Source organism: Meleagris gallopavo, chromosome 8 (assembly GCF_905368555.1).
Source record: "Meleagris gallopavo chromosome 8, MGAL_WU_HG_1.1, whole genome shotgun sequence".
In the NCBI taxonomy this organism is placed as follows: Eukaryota; Metazoa; Chordata; class Aves; order Galliformes; family Phasianidae; genus Meleagris; species Meleagris gallopavo.
In genome coordinates this window covers 21,850,131-21,869,564 of record NC_139411.1, presented here as the reverse complement: position 1 = coordinate 21,869,564, position 19,434 = coordinate 21,850,131, and the positions used below count along the sequence as shown (strand labels likewise).

Below are 19,434 nucleotides of genomic sequence, written 5' to 3'. Positions count from 1 at the left end.
GGTTTTGAGGCGGATTTTTTTCCGGCTGCTTTATGCTTTACTCCAGGGTGTGGAGGCACTCGGAGCTCAGCCTCTTCCTGCTGCAGACACCCTGTGCAGGAACATCCCTAAGCTGTTTTCTGGTGCTCCTGGCTGGGGGGCGAATGGCTGAAGCACCGCCCAGTGCAGATGCCCAGGAGCTGAAACCTTGAGGGCTTGGAGACGCACCTTGGCACCAGCACCCCAGGCCCTGGGCTCAGAAATAAGCGCTCAGGACAGCCTCAAACCGAAAAGTCAATTTATTGGTACCATACATGACTCATAAATGGCACAAACTATGGAGGAGGGGGGAGGAAGGGGGGCAAAAGAAAAAAAAAAAAAAGGCATTTCAGTGTGCCTGGGGAGAGGGTGGGCAGCAAGGGGGCACATCACCACTCTGTGGGAACCCTAGCACCCATAGTACCTATCTGTAAAGCAGAACACCCCCCCTTCCCTCCCCCCGTGGTGTGGGAGCCTCCCCTGGGGTCCCACGCTTGGGGGCAGAGGTCTGCAGGACTGAGACCTCAGCCCCCAGGAAGTGGGGGTCAGCATGGGACAGCCCACTGCGTGCTGGGACTTGGGATCAGGCCAGGGCTGAGCCAAGGGCACCGTCTCCCAGTCCCACAGGAGGGCTGGGGGGACACGGGGTGCCCCCCATCACAGCCACCCCCAACCTGGGTGAGACGTGGGCTGCACCCAGAACCTCTATGCTCATCGGGCAGCCCCTGACAGCTCCCAGCCAGCCCTGTAGGGCTCACAGGCTGTTGCTCCCCCCCAGCATGGTGCTGGGAAGATGCTGGCAGAGAGAGCAGAGTGCAGACCCCCCCAAGCCATTCCCTTGCACACTCACTCTCAGCACTCCCACACACACACACTCTTGCACCCGGCCCAGCCCCATCCACCCTGCAGGGCAGCACCCGCTGCACTCCCAACCTGGGGACATACCAGGGAGGCATACATGCAGCCAGGCCCCCAGCTCACCTCACAGTGCCCTACTGAGGATGCAAGGGGGGCAGTGAACACACACACACACACACACACACACACACCCTCCCCCTCGCCTTCAATCTTCACCTTGGAAGAAGCCTTGGAAGGAAAATATTTTTTTTCCTTTTTTTTTTTTTTAAACCAAAAAAGAAAAAAAATCCCAAAAAAATTATTATTATTCTCATTGTTTCCCCTAACATCAATGGAGGCACCTGCTCTAGTGATAACACATTGAAAGAACAGTATCGTACACACTGTCTACAGCGCGGAAATGTACAAGCACGAGGTACACGAACCGGGGGGGGATGGGAGGGAAGGAGCAGGGACAACAGCACACAAGATTTACATGGAGGAAGGAGGCGGAGGGCTGCCCCCACCCCCTGGAGGGATTAGAAAGGAAGTCTGCAAAGTCTCTCCTTGGTTTGAAGCTCTCCGAACTGGATATAAAACGAGACTCCCAAGAGAAGAAGCCTGTACAAAAGTCAGGACAGGGTGAGAGCGCTCAGGGCAGGGAGGGGGGCACTGGCCAGGGAAGGGGTGGGGGGGCAAGAGGGGGTTTGTCCCATATTTTTTTTTTTAAACTTACAATTTTAATAATATTATTAAAAAAAAAACAGACAAAAGTAGGAGGTATCGGGAGCCGGAGGTCACCAAGGGACTCCGGGTGGAGACGTGGGGGCTGCTGGCCTTGGACTCCCCACACCCCCCAGCTCCCTCCCTGCTGGGCGCTTTCTATGTACACAGTCCCCAGCAGGGCCCTGCTGGGGGGACAAGGGGGGAGCGAGGGGATGGGGGCCAAACGGGGGGCAGGAGAGTGAGGAATGCCCGGTGACCAACCCCTGACACCACAGCAGCGGGGGCTTTGTCCTCGGCCGGCCCCACCGGCCCCAGGCTGGGCTGGAGGCGCGCACACGTGGAGATGCGCACACAGCAAACACCGCCGTCAGACCCAGGAGGGGAAGGAGGAGAAAGGCCGGACCTCACCGCAGGGGTCCGCAGCCCCGCTGCGCCCCGTTCAGCAGGCAGGGGCTGGGCACGGCAGGAGGGGACATGAGAGGCTCTCCAGGGATGAAGAAGCAGGGAGGAGGAAGAGGGAGAAGAGGGAATAACGAAGCTACGGCCCCGACATCCGCCCCTGCCCTGGGTCTGGGGGCAGCGGGCGCGGGGGGAGCGGGGAGGCGGCGGCAGGCGCGTGCCCCCGGCCGTGGGTCCCGCCGTGGCGCGGCGCCGATCCGCCCCAGTACCTCGCCGCTTCCCAGTCACTCTCCGTTGCAAATGTACAGGTAGATCGGTTGGGACTGAGTCCGCGGGGGGGGCGCGGGGCCGTTACTGCGACGCCTGCGACGTGGGGTTCTCTGACTTGCTCTCCTGGCTGGAGGGCGGTTTGCTGTTCCAGGGGCTGTTGGCCCCCAGCGCGGGCGAGTTGTTGAAGCTGTCCTCGTCGTCGATGCCGTTGGCGGCGTCAAACTGCGTGTTCTCCAGCCGAGTGATGAGCCGCTCGTCCTCGTCCCCGAACTCCCCCCCCATCAGCGTGGGCTCGCCTACCACCATCACATCCTGAAAGGGGAGACGGTCCCGAAACATAATCGAGGTGGGGGGAGCCCCGGCCGCCAAACCCCCTCCTCCCAGCACCACAGCCCCTTCCTCAGCTTCAGGGTTGCCTCCTCGCCTCTCTCCCTGAGCTGCTACTCACACTCTGCAAGGGCTGAGGCAGAACAGGGGGAAGGAGGGGAGACCTGGGGCCGCCCCCTGCTTTTCCCCATCTCCAGGAGAGGGCTGGGGGCTCGGACAAGCAGCCCTGGGGATGTCCCTTAGCCACTCCCTGGAGCTGGGAGCCCACCCCTCCATCCCGAGGAAGGAAAAGAGAATGGAAACGGGATGCTTACAGGTACCTGACTGGACAGAGCGAAGGTGCTGGCGGGGCTCTTCTTCTTGCTGTTGCTGTTGTTGGTGTTTCCACCGCCGGAGCTCATCGTGCTGCCCCCTGACATCTTCCTTTTCCGGCGCTTGCTGGGCTGCTGCCGTGCCGGCTCCGCTGGGCCGAGAGGAAGAAGCAGTTGGTCAGCCCCAGCTGAGGGCTCCCCAACCCCTCTGCCAGCACCACCTCCTCCCCGCCACACCACGCAGCCCAGCAGGCAGCGGCACTCACCAGGTGGCGCGACCATCCGCTGCCACTTCTGGAACAGGCAGGTCTTGAGGCAGTCCCGGGGACTGAGGCTGTAAGTCTTGTGCCGTGACATGAGCTCCTGCATTGGTTCTAGGATTACACAGAGCTGCGGGGAACAGACAGACATGAGGTTAGACATTGCCAAAGCCAAGAGCACCTCTGCGGTGTCGTGGTGACCCAAGCCTCACGCAGAGCCCACGGGCTCCACACGCTTGCTGCCCCACTCCTGTGCATTATCCGCCCCTCTTCCAGACCCCCATGCATAGCCCACTCTGCTCCTGGCACACGTACTCGGAGGTAGTTGAGTGTGGAGTTTGAGAGCCCACAGCGGGTGATGTTCTTGGATAACTGGTCCAGCATCTGGGGGTCCTGTGCCTATGGGCGAGAGGGACAGCGCTCAGCTGGGGATTGTCTCCTGTGCCCCATCCTGTAATGGGGTGTGGGGGAGCCCCACTTGTGCAGCAGGGAGAGGAACTCAGCAGCCCTGCCTCGCACTGGGAGGCGCGGTACTCACATGCATGGCAAGGATGCTGCGGGGGATGAGCTCTCGATGCTGGCGGATGCTGAAATGCCACGTCTTTATCCTCATCATGTCATCAAACATGAACTCCAGGTAGAGCCGCCCCTCCACGCACACCTGGGCAGAGCACAGGGTCAGCCACACTGCCAAGCTGCTCCCCCAGCCCAGAACCCCGAGAACCCATTGCTCCTGCACACCAGGACATCCTTCCCTTAGCTTGGGACTGCCTGGCACGGGTCTCAGCACAAAGCAAACCCAGGAGCCTGCACAGACAGGGGACCTGTGCCCAAGGGATGCTGCAGGGCAGGCTATCTTTACAGTGTGGTGCTCCATCAGCTCAGTACAAAGCCATGGAAATCAGTGCCCATCTCTCACTTCATGTCACCACTGCCACTGCGAGCATCTGTCAGACTGAGACACGTGGGGGCTGGAGGTACCTGGGTGAACATGGGCTTGCCATGCTGGGTGACCATGGTGCACTGGTCGCAATCCAGAGAGACAAAGTTGTTGTGGAAGGACTCCTTGGGGTGCTTGAGCACGTAGTAGAGCTCTGTGGCCCCTCCTTCAAAGATGCTGCGGAAGTAACGGGGTATCAGAGTCCGGCCAATTGCTGGAGTGGGAAAAGGAAGAAAATAATATCAGTAAAACTGGCTCATCCAGATGTGCATGTGAATAAAGTCCCCACAGCTGTAGGCAATCCCCTGCTCATGCCTACCCATGCAGCCCCATCGTAAGGCAATGCCTCTGGGAAGGAGTACTCAAGCACAAGCTCCGGGGACCCCAGGGGCCAGCCCTAGCCCCACCACTCTGCTGCCACTTACTGTATCTCTTTGGTCCATCCTCCAAGCAGAAAGTGATTGTTAGCATGGCATCGTCCTCGAAGAACTCCGTGGTGAAGGCATCCCACCACAGATTGTCACATTCCTGGGGACAGCAGAGATGCTGGGTTAGGGGACAAGAGACAGGCAGCCCTATGCTCAGCCCTTGGATGACTGCATTCAGATAAGCACCCGGAGAAGAGGTTGCCCCCCTGTCACCAGCCACCCCTCCCACTCGCTTCCCAGCCCAGCCCCTGGCTCCCCACCTCCGTCCAGTTCTGCAGCCGCTTGTTGAGCTCAAATATCCTGTAGTCAGTCTGATTGCCATACGGCGTGTGCCTCCTGCCAGGGAGCAGAGAACACGTGGTCAGAGCAGGGAGCAGCCGCAGCATGGGGCATGGGGATGGGGATGCAGGTATGAGGACATACGGCCCCCACAGGCCAGCAGTGCCCCCCAGGCACTGACCCCAAACCAGACTGGGGCAGGCTCTCTGCTCCTTCCCTGCCAGCCCCTCACACTTACCCAATGCCAGGCTCCAGGTACGTAGGTGGGTACATGGGAGTAGGTCTGTGGGAGAGAAGCAACATAGGAGGGTCAGCAATTGCCAAGATCCTCATCCCTGGGCTCCATAGCCCCCATCCCTCCTTCCCTTCTGCCAGCAGCAAGCAGTCAGGATGCTGGTGTCTGACAGTCCCACAGGGTGACCTGCACCCCAGAACTGAGCTGTTTCCCAGTCCTACAACTCCCATGAGCCATGTCCTGCTCCCCCCAGAGCTGGTGCCAGGAACAGGGAATGTGGCAGGGGCTGGGACTGTCCCCTGTCCTGGATCATCCCAGGAGATTGGCCTGGCAATGGGCTTGGTCCCACAGTGCTGGAGAACTAGGGCTCCCCTTGATCCCAAATGTAACCCTTTCTCCACCCATCAATACCAGCTCCAATCCCATCTCTTGCCTTGTGCGAATTGAGTTAGCACAAGAAGTGCTGCAATCTCACTACAGCTCTGGGGATCCAAGAGACCAGAGAACCCCAAGCCTCACCAATCCCTCCCCAGCCCCCAGCTCACCCCACATCTCGATCCAGCATGGTGCCCGGATGGAATGGGGGGAAGGCGTTGCCGTTCGGGGGCTCCTTTGGCGAGTACAGCTTGAATGACTTAGAGGAACAGCCTGCAGAGAGAGGAGAACACAGGTCAGTCAGAGGCATCAACAGCAGCAGCACAGAAGCACCTCATCCCTGCTGCCAGGAGGAAGAAGAGGAGATGGAGGGATGAGGGACCAGCACTGCTGGGGTGCTCTGACCTGTACTGGAGCAGCTAAGCCCCCAACAGCACAATCCCATCCCTGATGCCACTGGTGCACAGGGTTTGTCAGTTCTCACCCAGATCTCGGTGCCCCGGGGGCGGTGCAGCTGGCGTGCCAAGGAGCGGTTGTGCCCTATACCCCACCCCCCAGCCTTTCCGTGCAGCTCCTAATCCCACAGACCTGACCCCAGAATCACACGGGATCTTTTCGCTGACCTTTCTATCGCCATGGAGACGGGTGAATAATCACCCGGCCGGCGGGTCCCCAGGCAGCCACCATCTGCCACTCAGGCAGGCCAGCGGTCACCAGGTTTGAGACGGAAAGCGATGCCACAAACCGGCCCCATCGCACCCTGCTGCCCCTCTCGCCCCTTAAAGTAACCCGGGGGCGGCAGGGAGCTCCCACGCTGCCACCCCCCTGGGCTCCCCGCGGCACCCCGGCACACCCACAGCTGACAGGACGCGGCACGCCGGGCCGGGCGATGCCGAGACACGCGGTGGGAGCAGCCGCTCCCCGCAGCCGGGCGGGCTGCCAGGCAGCACTGGCTCTACCGGCTCAGCTGGCCTCGCCGCTATGGGGGATCCCCAGCGGTGCTGCAGCAAAGTGGGCGCAGGATGCACTGCTGCCTGTGGGTGTGCGGGGAGAGATCCACTGCTATGGGATGGGAGCGGGCACAAGAAAGGAGAAGAACATAAGGATTAAAGAAAGCACTGTCCCCAGAGCTGGGAGTTGAGACAGCCAGCTTTGGACCGGTATGGGACGCCCCATGAGCAGGACACCCATCACCCCAAGCACACAGCACGTCTGGAGGAGTCAATGCAACTCATCACGCAGGAGCGCACTGCTCATCATCCCCTCCCTCTGCAGTGGGGGAAGCAGGGCAGGGCTGCCCGCCTCTATGGTATAGACACAAGTTTTGCCACCAAGGTCAGCACTGGTGCTGGGGAATTCCTGCTTTCATCCTGGTCAAATTGCGCTCTATGGAAATCAGAATTCAGCTGAAGCTGAGCTGGAAATGCAGCGCTTTCCTCTCCTCGCTGCTGTTAAATAACACAGAGTTGAAGCACGCTCGATGCACAAGAAACTTCCCCAAGGTGTTTGAGATGCATCAATTCACCCCACAGAGAGTGCATCGGTCACCACATCCTCAGGAGAAAGGAAAACCAAACCTGAACCAGCAGCTCTCATCTTCCAATGCTTTGTTTTTACACCCCTGAAGGCTCTGTGTCCCTCAGCCCTGCATGGATTTGAGCTGACAACGAATACCCTCTGTGTGCACAGGACGGTCTCACAAGGTGGTGTGACCCTCCCCACCCTCTGCTTGGGGTAGGACGCGGGGACAGCCACGGTTCCCACCTGGGGCTCCCCAATCAGATGTCATATCGATGCGTCCTGGGAGCCAGGCATCAGCGTGCCCCAGTGAGGCTGCTTCATCCTCCTTTATCTTATTCGGAGGGGATGGAGCGCAGCCAGCTGCAGGCAGTCGTGTTGGACCTGGGCACAACACCCTGGACAGCCTCCCCAAGTGATGCACAGCGACAGCTCCGCATGGGTGTCACCACTTTCCTTGGCCCCAGTGAAGGGACACGCATCCCAGCACCACCGGCAGCCTGGTGTCCACTGTCACACACAGCACTGCTTTGATCTGTGGGACTGCCTCTCAGGAGGATGGCACCTGGCCACAGAACTGATGTGAGCTGCCGCCTGATGGAACGGCACGGCAGGAGATGGGTAGGGAAGGGAGCAGAGGTGACGGCCCACCAGCATCCCCGCTGTCTGCCAGCCTCGTGAAGAGAGGGCAGGGAAAAGCTGGTGCAGCCCCGCAGCCAAGGATGGCTGTCAGCCCCACGTGGCGCATGGAGATCCGGCATCCCGGGATGCACCGCTCCGCTCTGCTCCGCTCGCTGCCGGCCACGGTGAGGAGCAATGAGTGCTGCACGCTGGGACGCGCAGTCTCCAGGGAATGGGCTGCAAAGCGGGGTTGGACCACGTGCCCTCACTCCCCTGGTCCAGAGGCTTATCCGCATCACAGCAGTTTGCACAGTGCCACCAGCCCAGGTCTCAGGTTAAAGCAAACAGAAACAGCCCACGCCGTGACCTCAGTGAAAAAGCTTTTGGTTGCTGCACTTGCAGAGCTTCGCATGTGCTCTCACCAGGGTCAGGGCTTGGGATAACTGCAGTGCTCAGGATCTCTCTGGCCTGATGCTGGGCTGCTCACCATCCTCAGCACACAGCTTTGGGGCCAGGGGCAGTTGGGGCAGTTTGTTATGGGCAGCAGCCCCCAGGTGTGCCCAGCACCCAGGGCCAGGTGATCCCTCCCAGGGCTGCTGCCTGCTCTTGGATCCGCTAATAGCATCAGTGCAAAGCACAGTGGGGACAGAGGAGTCCAAGTCCCTAAGAGCCAACATACCCTGACCAGCACAGACTGAGCTCCAGCACGAAGGGCCAAAGCCAAGGAGCAGTGGGTTTGGCCACACACGTCTGCCTGGTGTTGCTGAGCTCCCAAACCAGGAATGAAGCGCTGTAGAACCACCTCTACCTGTGCTGCGCAGCCCAAAGCAAGCCCTCTCACCCTGGCATCCCCAGCTGCAATGCCGGTCCGCCTCAAACAACAGCACACCTCGCTGCCACCAGTGTCACAACCCGTGTGTGTGAGCTTGCAGTACCATCAGCACCCACAGCCCCTGTGCTCTGGGTCACTGGAGGACAGCAGCTTTCCTAAGGAGTGCTGCTGCTGCTGCTCTGCGGCCAGACCCTGCGCAGCCCTCGGGCTCGTGCCAGGGTGCTCAGAGCCCCGCTAGGGTGTGTGCCTGGCACAGAGCAGGCAGTGCTGGGCAGAAGGGTCTGGAGGAAAAGCTGGGACAGAACACCAGGGGAGAGCTGCAGCCGGTGGTGCTAGGATTTGGGGATTTCTACAGCATCATGAGGGCAAAGACCAAACTCCTTCTTCTGTTAGCGACAACCACAAGGAGAACACTCCAAAGCCCGAGCCTTTAAGGAACGAAGACCTCCCCGAATTCACCACGACTCACAGCAAACAGTGGGAGCTGACACCCAGCCAGCTTTGGAGGAGCTGCTACAAAACCACTGGGACAAAGCGCTGGGGAACACACAAGTCACCTCGGCAATCAGCACTGGAGGATTCTGCACCTGCAGCAGGTGCCCTGCTAGTACTGCCAGAAGCCCATTCTGAAACCCCAGGAACGGGAACAAGCATCAGTGCCACATCCTGGCCGTGCAGCCCAGCCCTGAGGCAGCACCCAGGGCTTTTCTCTGCCGGACTCACAGCCCTACAGTTTGTATCCAGGCTCTGATAAGTCAGTGCGGGGCTGCCGTTGTGGGGTTGGGAGCTCAGGGCGTGCAGCCCAGTGCTGTACTACAAGTGCTTATCTCACCACCCTCAGGACCGCTGGAGGTCAGAGCACGGCTGAGGTCAGGGCAGCCTGTCACGGGATGGTCGGGGCCGCAGAGGAACCCCTAGACACAGCCCCACAATGAGCAGCCAGGCAGGGAGCGCTGCTGCCCACTTCCCAAAAGCATCCCCCAGCCCCAAGGGCTTTGTCTATCAGCCACTCACACGCCTGTACCCCCCGCACCCCCGAGCTCTTGCAGGGAGATGCAAGGCCCCAATGCTTTGCACCCCTCCCGTGCTTCGCTCCCTTCTGTCAGACCCCCGGAGCCGCAGGAGGGGATGAAGTTGCGGCAGGAGGTGACAGCGGGCGCGGGGGCACCGGGAGGGCGCGGGGCAGCTGTCCGGGGGCTCGGCAGAGGGCTGGAGCCGGGGGGAGAACAAAGGGAGCTGCGGGGCACGGCGGGGGGCTGGGGGTGAGAGGGGGAGCGAAGAGGAGGAGATAGGGCGATAGGAAAGGGAGCTGGAGGGGGAAGGCAGAGCCGGGTGGGCCGGCGGGAAGAGGGCCGGGCCAGGCCGGGCCGAGCGGGGCCGGCGCCTCCGCTCACAACTTTGCGGGCGGGACCCGGCCCTCCCTTCCGCCACCGGGGCCGAACCGAGAGAGAGAGAGAGAGAGAGAGAGAGAGAGAGAAGGGGGAGGGAGGGAAGGAGGGGGAAAGGGGGACGGGAAACTTCCCGGTGGCGGCAGGCCGGGCCGAACCGAGCCGGGCCGGCGGCCGAACCGAGCGACTCACGGCGGGCGGCGGCGGCGCTGGGGCGGGGGTCGGAGCGCGGCGTTGGCGGCGGCGCTGGGGCGGGCGGCGGGGCGGCGGGCCGCCATGGGGGCGGCGGCGGGGCGGGGCGGGGCGGGGCGCGGGGCGCTTCCTTTGTCTGCGCCGCGCCGACCCACAATGGCTGCGGCGGCGGCGCGCCCGCTGCCGGCCGTCCGTCCGTCCGTCTGTCCGCCCGCCCGGGGCATCGCGCCGCCCGCACAAAAGGGCCGCGGGGCTGAACGGGACGGGACGGGACGGGTCCGATCCGCCGGCATCGAGGGGAAAAGTTCGGTGCCGCGCAGCCCCGTGCCGGGCTGCCGGAACCTCCCGAGCGCCTCTGTACGGCCCTCCGTGCAGCTGCGCCTATCTACGTACCGACACGCACACTCTCTATACAGCCCTCTGTGCACGCATACATACATCTCTGTGCATCTACACCTACCTACACACACCTCCACGGCATCCACAGCCGTTCCTACACCTCTCTGTATAGCTACACCTATCTATGTACCCCTGTACACCTACACGTGTACCTACATACACACCTGCATACACCCCTCTGTACTCCTACACCTACCTACAGCCACCCTCCTGTGCACCCACACCTGTACACATACCACACCTTAACACCTAACTCTACACCTATGTGTACACTTCACACAATGCTGCATACTCCTATACCAGTACAGACACATCTGTATGCACCAATACACACCTGCACAAATGCTCATCTATACAATCATCTGTACGCCCGTATTTATATATGTACACACCTACACACACTCATCTGTACATCCACGCCCGCACATACACACAGCTGTACATCCCTATATCTCTACGCATAGACCCATAAGCCATCCATACTCCTGCACAAGGAGGAGCATCACACCAAAATGCTTTATAACCCACATAGCACAGAATCACAGAACATCCCACATTGGAAGGCACACCAGGACCTTCCGAGTCCAACCCCTGGCTCTTCACAAATGTCCAAACCCTGCACCTGAGAGCACTGCCCACGCAGAGGGAGGTGTGGGCTCACTTTCTGCTCAAAGGCCACCACGCAACAACGCCTTTGACTGCCATCTCAGCCACCTCCATGCCAGGAGGAGCAACCGCCGGTGTCAAACAGGCGTTTTGCTGTCTGCTGCTCCAGTCCCCCCCAGCATAGTTGAGCAGAGCAAACAAGGCAGGCATCCCACAGCACAGGGAGATGCCGGTCCCAATCCCAGCACAATTCCTCGCTCTGAGTGCAGCCTAGTGCCGAGCTTGACACCAGCTGGAAAGTATTTCTTTCCCTGGGAAAGCTGCAATAAAAGTATACTTTTCTCTAGTTTGCTTTGATTTTTTTTTTCTTTGAAGTTTTTCAGGATTTCTCTTGCTCAAACTACTTTCCCTTTCCCTTCAGTTTTAGGCCCCCATGCAGCCAGCTCCAGGGGGAGCTTAGCACTGCGCCCGCAGCAGGCACACACTTGCACACATCCATGCAGCTCGTCCCATGCACACTTGCACACGTGCTCATAGGCCAGCATGCACATGCACGCCCGCTGGCACAGCTCGGACACGTCTGCACACACACCTCGGGCACGCACACCCTCCTACAGCCCTTCCCTGCCCTGAAGCTGCAGGGTGACGTAGGCCCAGGCCTCAGGGATGCACGATGCATGCACAGTTACCAGTGCAAAACCCTACATGAAGGGCACTCTGCCCCCACTGCAGCTGTGTCCATAAGGATCGGAGAGCAGCACCCATGGGTGCATGGCCAACACCCCCTGAGCAGTACTGGGACCGAGCAGCCCACCGGGACCGCTCACGTGTCCCTGCTCGGCTCTGACGACAGCGCTGGCCCAGTCCACGTGGCTGCAGCAGTCCCAGCTGTTTATGGTTATAGCCGAGTTAATAATTAAAGAGATGCTGGATGGAGAGCAGAAGGGCTGGGATGCAGCTGGGGAGCGCAGTGCGTGTGGCGGTGATGGTGGGGGAGCCCCTTCCCTGCAATGTGCTCCCACCCGCGGAGCGAGCGGCTGATGGGAAGAGCACGGTGGGGACAGGCAGGGGAGCTCCCCACCATAAATCTTACCCCCTTCATGTGGAAATCTGCTCTTCGTCCCTGCCTCTCCAGTGGGGAATTCTCCCAGCTGGATCATGGGGGTGCCTGGGGCAGGTGGGCCCCTCTTTTTCTCTGGAGAAGGCTCTGCTCCATCATCGCTCTCCCGGAGAGCCTGGGGGAGGCTGGGAGCTCAGCAATGAGTCATGCTGGGCAGGCAGCAGATCCTGGGGGCTCCCAGGATTAACCCTTCCAGAACAAAACCATTTCCAGACGCTAAGATGCACGAGGAAAGCCCAGATAGTGAGACGCACAGGAGGAGCTGGTGAGCAGAAGACAGGGAGCTACAGGCTCAGACTCTGAGCATCTTGTAGGGAGCGGTGGAAAAGACCTGGATACATGATCACATCCTGCAAAACAACCCAGGCGATGGAAAGCCATCTCCATCCCTGCAGCACACCTTGCCCACAGCAGAGGACATGGCCAGGAGCTCAGCCTTGCACCAATGCTGGGCTTGCACCCTCGTGGGCTTTGTGGCCACCCACAGCAGCCAGCCCTGGCCCCTCTGGCAGCAGCCCGGGGAGAGCCTGCCAGCTCCGCAGGGTTTATGACTCCAGACGCTCCAGGTGGATTCTCTCATGTTACAAGAATGGTTCGTTTTACAGCCAGTTTCCTGGCCTGGGGCTGGTCCCCACAGCCTGGCCGGGTTGGATCTTGTGCAGAACGGTGATGGAGTGGATAAGCTGAGAAGGGGGCACACAGCAGTGCCAAGGGGCAATGGAAATCCTTGCCAACGGAGCTGCTCCCCATCCATATGAACTGTTGAAAAGATGAAATCAGCCACCTTCTAAACCCACATTCTTCAAAGATAAGCAAGGGGGCTGGGACCCTCCATACCCCCCTCCCCATCCATAGGGATAGGGGTCATCAGTGGGGAGGATGCTGGAAACCCCCCAGGATTGTACACGTGGGGCATCTCACAGCACCATAGCTACACGTGGTGTGTTACCAGCAGGTAACTCTACCAGCAGAGCCCACCCCTTCCCCTCACCCCCCGTGCAGCACTGCTGAGCTCTCTGAGGCAGCTCTCCGAATATAGCAGCATCAAATAGCTCTATCAATAATGCATCGCTTCTGCTTCCTCTCGCTGCTGTGTTTTTGTTGCTAACATGTGTGTTCTTCCTGTTAACAGCTGCCTCTGCTCTGCCAGCTAGGCCAAACAGGGACACAGCCACCACTGGATGGGGATGGCAGCTCCACTCCCTGCAGCACTGGGTCAGGCACCAGCCAGCCCCATTCCAGGCACGGCACAGGGCAGCTTGCTGCCGCTCCGAGCCTCCTGCAGCGTGCAAACCAACGGCATGCACAGCGCTGCTGCACACACGGTGCTGCTGCACACTGTGCTCTCCAGGGCACTTGGCACAGAAGTCGGAGGACACATCCCCCTCCTCTTGCCGTGCCTTTGTGCAGGCACAGCTCTCCTTGGCACCGTTTCACCCCAAATATCCAACAGAGGGCTCCAGCAGTGGCTCAGCCCCAAGGTGTCCATGCTACCGTTCCCCAGGTACTCAAGCTACCATGCTCCTGCACAGGGCTGCCCCAGGGCTGAGCCATGGACCAGTCAGTGCATGCCAGCCTGTGAGCCCAGGCCTGCCCCATGCCTGGCGGAGCGGCGTGCTGTGAGCTGCTCCCGCCGGCGGGGAGGCAGGAGCTGGGGCAGGCACCGGCAGTGCTCTGCAGGAGCCCCTGGGCTGTGCGCAATGCTGGCGGGCATCTCCCCAAAGGAAGATATGTGCCGTGGGGTCCCGAGCTGGGGGATTGAGCACTGGGCTCTGGGAAGGGGGCTCACACCCCGCTGTCCCCCAAGCAGCCGGCATCCCGGCACGGCTCCACCTGGACTTCACTGCAGAAACCTGGCTCTGCTCCCAGCGCAAGCCCCGCGGCGCCGAGGAGGGGCCCAGGGCCGGCGGCTGCTGCAGAAAGCAGGGGCCCCTGCTCACCCACTGCACACGGGGCTCCTGCACCAGAGACCCCCGGGACCTACAGTGGGACAGGGTGTTATCTGTACCCCCACAAGCAGGGTGGGGCTAGAGCAGAGCAGGGGCTGGCATCTGTGGCATGGGAGATTACGCCCTGGTCTAACGTTTGTGTTTGTCCTGGAAGCAACCTGCTTAGGAGGGATGGGGACAAATGGCAGCGGAGAGCCAGATGTGAGGGCTCCTGCGGGATGTTGTCTTTCCTGGTGCCTGCTGGCATGGTGGGATGGGGCACAGTGCTCCTGCAGGTACCTCTGCCCACGGCAGGTGTCCTGGCACACAGTAACATCCACGCCTGCGTGGTTAGGTGCGCATGGCCCATGTGCACAATCATATTCCCACATCACAGTGAGCATGCTGTTCCCCCCCTAAAAAACCATCAGCAGTACCTTTGTCCATTCTAGAGCCCCATCCCAGGTCTGGGGGTACCAGCCGCTCCAGGTGGGGTCAGCAGCAGTCTCACCACCCCACCAGTTCCACAACGCCCTCCCCCTCCAGCAACAGCAGGAAACCACAGCTCAGCCCTGCAAGCTGCCTGATAACAGCCGCCTGGCCCCAGCCTCCCTCCCCAGGGGCCGGCCAGGGGGCACCCAGCACAGCTCCCAACACCCACCACCACTCCCTGCTCCTCACTCCAGCAGCAAGATATTGTAGTTCCAGAGCAAAAGGATGTGCCCAAACCACGTGCAAAGGAGGCCCCCAGCACCACACACATGCATGCGTCCCTGTGTGCAAGCAACGCGGATGTGGCCAAGGGAATCCCACAGCAAAGGCAAGAAGGTGGCATGAAGTTGAGACAGGAGAGTGAGCTGGAGGTGCAGGGGACAGGCAGGGGACGCTGGTCCCTGCCACAGCTCAGTGCTCCTGCCCTGCCCGGGGCATTCAGGCCCACCACCGCAGCAGCTCATGTGCTCGGGAGGAAGGCACTGCCCTGGGGGCCCATCCTGCTGCCAGCACCCCCTCGGCCCCCTGGGGCTGCCCCCAACATATCGGCTTTCAGAGCAGCTCCGTGCTGGCACAGGAGGAGCAGACAATACCATTTCTGGAATAAACTCGGAGCGCAGCCGACAGGCACCCAGCACTGGGCCGGCTGGTTAACCCATCACAGCTTTCCCCAACAAACCGGAGCTGGCAGCAGGGTGAGCTCACACGGGTGCAGAGGAGCCGTGCCACGTGTCAGCAGAGAGCCCTAGGCCCCAATTTACCATCCTAATAAGCAGATCCCAAGGTGAACATGGGGCAGCTGCCAACTCCCCCTGCTCACTCCAGCCCCAAGAGGGTGGTATGGCGCACACAGCATCCATCAGATGGATGGGGTAGATGGCATCTCCCATCCCAGTACCACCAGCAAAGCGAAAACAAAACATGCACAGACTCTGCTCCACAGCTCTATCAGCTTGCGGCAGGGTGGGGAGTGCAGTGACAGCATGTCTCTCCCTTGCAGTTACTACCACTTGGCACACAGTGCCAGAACACAGGGGCTGCACTGATGGCCTTGGCTATGGGGTCCCACCAAGGGTACTTTCTTTCCTTGCTCAGCAGCATTTGCAGGCAGTGACATGGCTCACGAAGCTGGGAGCAGAGCCCTGGGGGCTTTCAAAGGGCAGCAGGAGGGACAGGCTGCATTTGCAGTCCAGATTTCAAAGCATCTGGAGCCTTTGCTGCAGGGCAGAAGGGCTCAGCTTCGTGCAGGATGAGACCTGAGGAATTACGTAGGAATTAGGGCGAGGGGCCAGGGGCAGCAGGACTCCCGCCACCTTGGGTGCACCTGGGGGTGCTGCGGTCCCCACACTGGAGCTGCAGCACATGAGCTCCGGCTGTCAGCGCTCGGCCTGCACTCTGCTACCCCTTCCTCAAGCATCTGTCTCAGGAGGCTCACAGCATGGCTCAGCTTGGTAGACGGGAGGAACCCCGCAGACAGGACATCGCTGTCCTCCCCCTGTCCCCACAACCCACCCCAGGACATACTGCCTGCACCAGACACACCCCTCCAGGGCTGCCAAATCTCGCACCCCAGGGCCCAAAGCAACATGGGCCAGGAGGGAAACCCCCGCAGAGCTCCGTGCAAGCCGGCACAGCAACGGGCAGCGTGGCTCAGGGCTCTGCTGCCAGACCAGGCTCTGTTCCCAGCTCGGCAAACCCGCTGCCCGCTGACCTTGGGCAAGCCGCTCCCCCACTGCGAGAGGCCACAGCCAGGCCTGCAGGGAGGGGAGCTGGGAGCCCCGCACAGGGCACAGCAGGGCCGCGTGGGAGGAGGGAGCAGGCCTCGCTCTTCTTCCCCGGGGGCCCCATGGCACCAGTACTGTTACTATGGCAGAAAACATCACCATCATTTCTTCTCGTTACTTCTTGTTGTTGCTCGTTTTTCAAAAGCCCACTGCACTGAGCTCCAGGTGCTGAGAGGGCACGGAAGGCTGAGCGTGGGCCCAGGATGGCAGCACGGTGCCGGGTACAGGCACTGCACTGTGGCAGCCCAAAACGCAGTGTGTTTACTGCCTGGCACTGCCTGCGAGGCTGCGGCTCCCGGGGAACCTCGGCCTGGCACCATCCTCAGGGCACCCTCAGAGGTCCCAGCCTTCATCCTCAGGCCTGGGTCGAAGCACAGGGGCACGATGCCCCGCAGACACGGGTAGCCCCCAGCCCTGCAGTTCGAAGGGGCACAGCCGAGGGGTGCTTTGGGAGCGAAACCCCTGCCACCAGCATCTCCTAGGCAGGAAACTCCTCCAAGTTAACGCAGCCCCGAAGAGCAGCCTGGGCAGAGCAGCTCATTAAATGTTTCTGGTTGGCAGCAGGCCAGCGGCAGAGCTTGTTTTTTTTCTATATTCCGATAAACAGTCCAGGGAGGGGAGGGGGAGGGGGCGGCAGGGAGCTCTCTGGATGTGCCACCAGCCTCGGGCAGGCAGGCAGGGAGGGGACACACACGTGTGCACGCACACACCACGCAAACGCAGAGGCGGGGGGCACGGTGACAACCAGGCCACCTCCGGGGACGCTGCAGGCCCCCCGTCGCCCACCAACATGGCGGTGACATTCCCGGTGGCACGGGGCCAGCTCCCAGGGGACGCGCCAGCGCCGTGGCCCCACGCCGAGGGGCCCGGCATTTATCCCGCGGCCCGGCCCCACGGCGCGGCCCCGGTGGGAGCGAGGGGGCTCGGGGGAGGTGGGCCGAGCCCCCCGGGTGCGCGGTGCCTGCGGGGCCGGTCGGTGCTTTAACTGTTTGGCCTGGCTGGGAGGAGGTTCACGTGACTTTCTGCTTGAGGAAGCAGCGCTCTGGCAGCTTCCAGTGGGAGATGGAGGAGGCGGTGGGGGAAGGGGCCGCCCGCCTGCATGGAAGCACGGCGGGGAGGGAGGGCAGCGGCGGGGAGGGGGAGCGGGGCGCCCCTTCTGTCCTCCCCCGGCGCGCGGGGGATGCGGGGACGCACCGGGGGGGATGCGCGAGGGCCGCGCTCACACCTTCTGCCCGGCGGCCCCCCAGGCCGAGGGGCGCTCCGCGGGACGCGGGGTCCGGCCGAGGGGACGGGGCTCTGCCGGCCCGGGCGGCACCGTCCTCACAGCGGGTCCGTCAGCCAAAGAATGAGCGTCCCCGTTGCGCGCGTTTCCCCCCCACACGCTCCATTCCCCGTCAAACATCCTCCCGGGGACCCGGCGCCAGGTTCCGGAGCCGTCGCCTCGCTCGGGTCCCGCACACGGCGTCCCCCGGTCCGCAGCCCCCCCCCGGCCCGCTGCCCGCCGAGCGTCCCCGCAGCGCGCTCAGACCTCACCGCCTCGGCACACCCCCTTCCCAGGCCCCCAGGTCCCACCCCTCGCTCGGGGCACACGGAGCGGGAATTCCCCTCGCCCACGGGGGGCGCCCCACAGATCTGCCCCGCGCCCCACGGCGGGGTCAGCCCTCACCGTGCCGCCCGCGTGCCCGGCCCGCACTCCGCAGCGCCCCGCCCGCAGGGCGCCAGTGCCGCGCCTCGGGGGTCCCGCGGCCGGCCCCCGCGCTGCGGGATCCCGACCCCGAAGCTGCGGGGCCCCAGACCCGTACGCGGACCTCAGCATCCGCGCCACAGGGATCCCGGCCCCGCGGCCAGATGCGAGGTCCCAAACCTTCCGGCAGACCGCAGCATCCGAGCCGTAGAGTCCCCAGCCCCGCGGCCGGCCCCTAACCCAGGGGGTCCCGGCACCGCCGCTGCGGGACGCCGACCCCGTAAACAGACCTCAGCGTCCGTGCCGCGGGACCCGGCCCCACAGCCGGTCCCCGTGCCGTGAGGTCTCACCCCGAAGCGGAGCTCAGCCCCACACCCGCCCCGCATCACGGAGACCCCAGACCCGGCGCCGTGCCACGGGGCCGCGACCGCAGAGCCCGCAGCACACGGACTCCGCACCGGCACCGTTCCACGGGGCCGCGACCCCAGGCCCCGCACCTCGCAGCCCCCACGGCCGAACCCACCGCGGCCGCCCAGCCCCGCGCAGCCCCCCACCCCGCCCCGCCCGCACTCACCAGGGCATGCACAGCCCACTGACATCTTCACATGCCTGGCCCGGCCGGGGGTCGCTGCGCGCTGCCCGGGCCGCGGGGGTCTCGCATGGACGGCGCGCCGCGGGCTCCGGCGCGGCGGGAGGTGTGCGGCCCCGCGCGGCCCCGGGCAGGGCCGCGGCCGGGGGCGGGCGCGCCAGGGACCGGAGGGAGTGCGGACGGGGCGGGGGCCGCGGCGGCGGAGCGGGAGCGGGGGCGGCTGCGCCGGCGGCGGCGGCGAGCGGGCGGGAGGGCGCGCGGCTGCGCATGCGCGGGGATCTCCCCCCACCTCCTCCTCTTCCTCCTCCTCCGCGGAGGCGCGCGAGCGTGCGTGCGTGCGCGCTCCTTCCCGCCGCCGCGCTCGCGCACGCACGGAGGCGCGCGCCCCCTTCCTCCCTCACGTCGGCCCCGGAGCGGCTGCCGCCATGTCGGGGCCGCGGCGCCGTGCGTAACGGCAGGGGCTGCTCCCGCCCGCGGCGCCCGGCTCTGCTCCGTGCCGGGCCGCGGCACCATCCGTGGGGCGCGGCGGAGAGGGAAGGCTCCTCCCTGCCCTGCCGGCGCTCCTGATGCCGCCCGGCACCGCGCTGCCCGCGGGATCTGAGCCCCCATCCCTACTGGAAGAGCCGGTGCCCGCCCACCTGCGCCGCCCGGCTGGGACCCACGTTCCTCTCCGCTGAGTTTCGGCGTCACGTGGCTCTGAGCGCCCTTTGCGGGCTGCTCCCGTTAAGCCCCGGGAAAGCGCCCCCGCGCTGGGCCGTAGCGGGAGAGGGAGGCCGTGGTGCGGGGGGACCGTGTGTGCGGAGCTACGGTCCAACACGTGTGCTGTAGGGGATCGACCCTGCGGAGCCTTGGCGTGTGTCGGGATGGGGGGCTGAG

At 63.0% G+C, this 19,434-nt stretch overlaps 1 protein-coding gene across 4 annotated transcripts; it reads right to left on the bottom strand.

Annotated features, from left to right (window-relative positions):
- Nucleotides 1-262: 262 nt before the first annotated feature.
- On the bottom strand, nucleotides 263-18,834 carry LDB1 (LIM domain binding 1). 4 transcript variants are annotated; one of them, XM_085229155.1, is made up of 11 exons: nucleotides 18,544-18,834; nucleotides 5,576-5,678; nucleotides 5,034-5,078; nucleotides 4,777-4,852; nucleotides 4,514-4,616; nucleotides 4,130-4,302; nucleotides 3,687-3,809; nucleotides 3,464-3,547; nucleotides 3,155-3,278; nucleotides 2,898-3,040; nucleotides 263-2,562 (listed from the first exon to the last, which is right to left on the bottom strand). In XM_085229155.1, exons 1-11 carry the CDS (start codon nucleotides 18,566-18,568, stop codon nucleotides 2,332-2,334), a joined length of 1,230 nt encoding a protein of 409 aa, XP_085085281.1. In that variant the 5' UTR covers nucleotides 18,569-18,834; the 3' UTR covers nucleotides 263-2,331. The 4 variants fall into 4 exon arrangements, with proteins under 4 accessions (XP_085085281.1, XP_085085280.1, XP_085085278.1 ...); XM_085229154.1 differs by having other exon boundaries at nucleotides 2,892-3,040; nucleotides 18,544-18,831; XM_085229152.1 differs by lacking the exon at nucleotides 18,544-18,834 and adding an exon at nucleotides 9,957-10,056 and having other exon boundaries at nucleotides 2,892-3,040.
- Nucleotides 18,835-19,434: the final 600 nt, after the last annotated feature.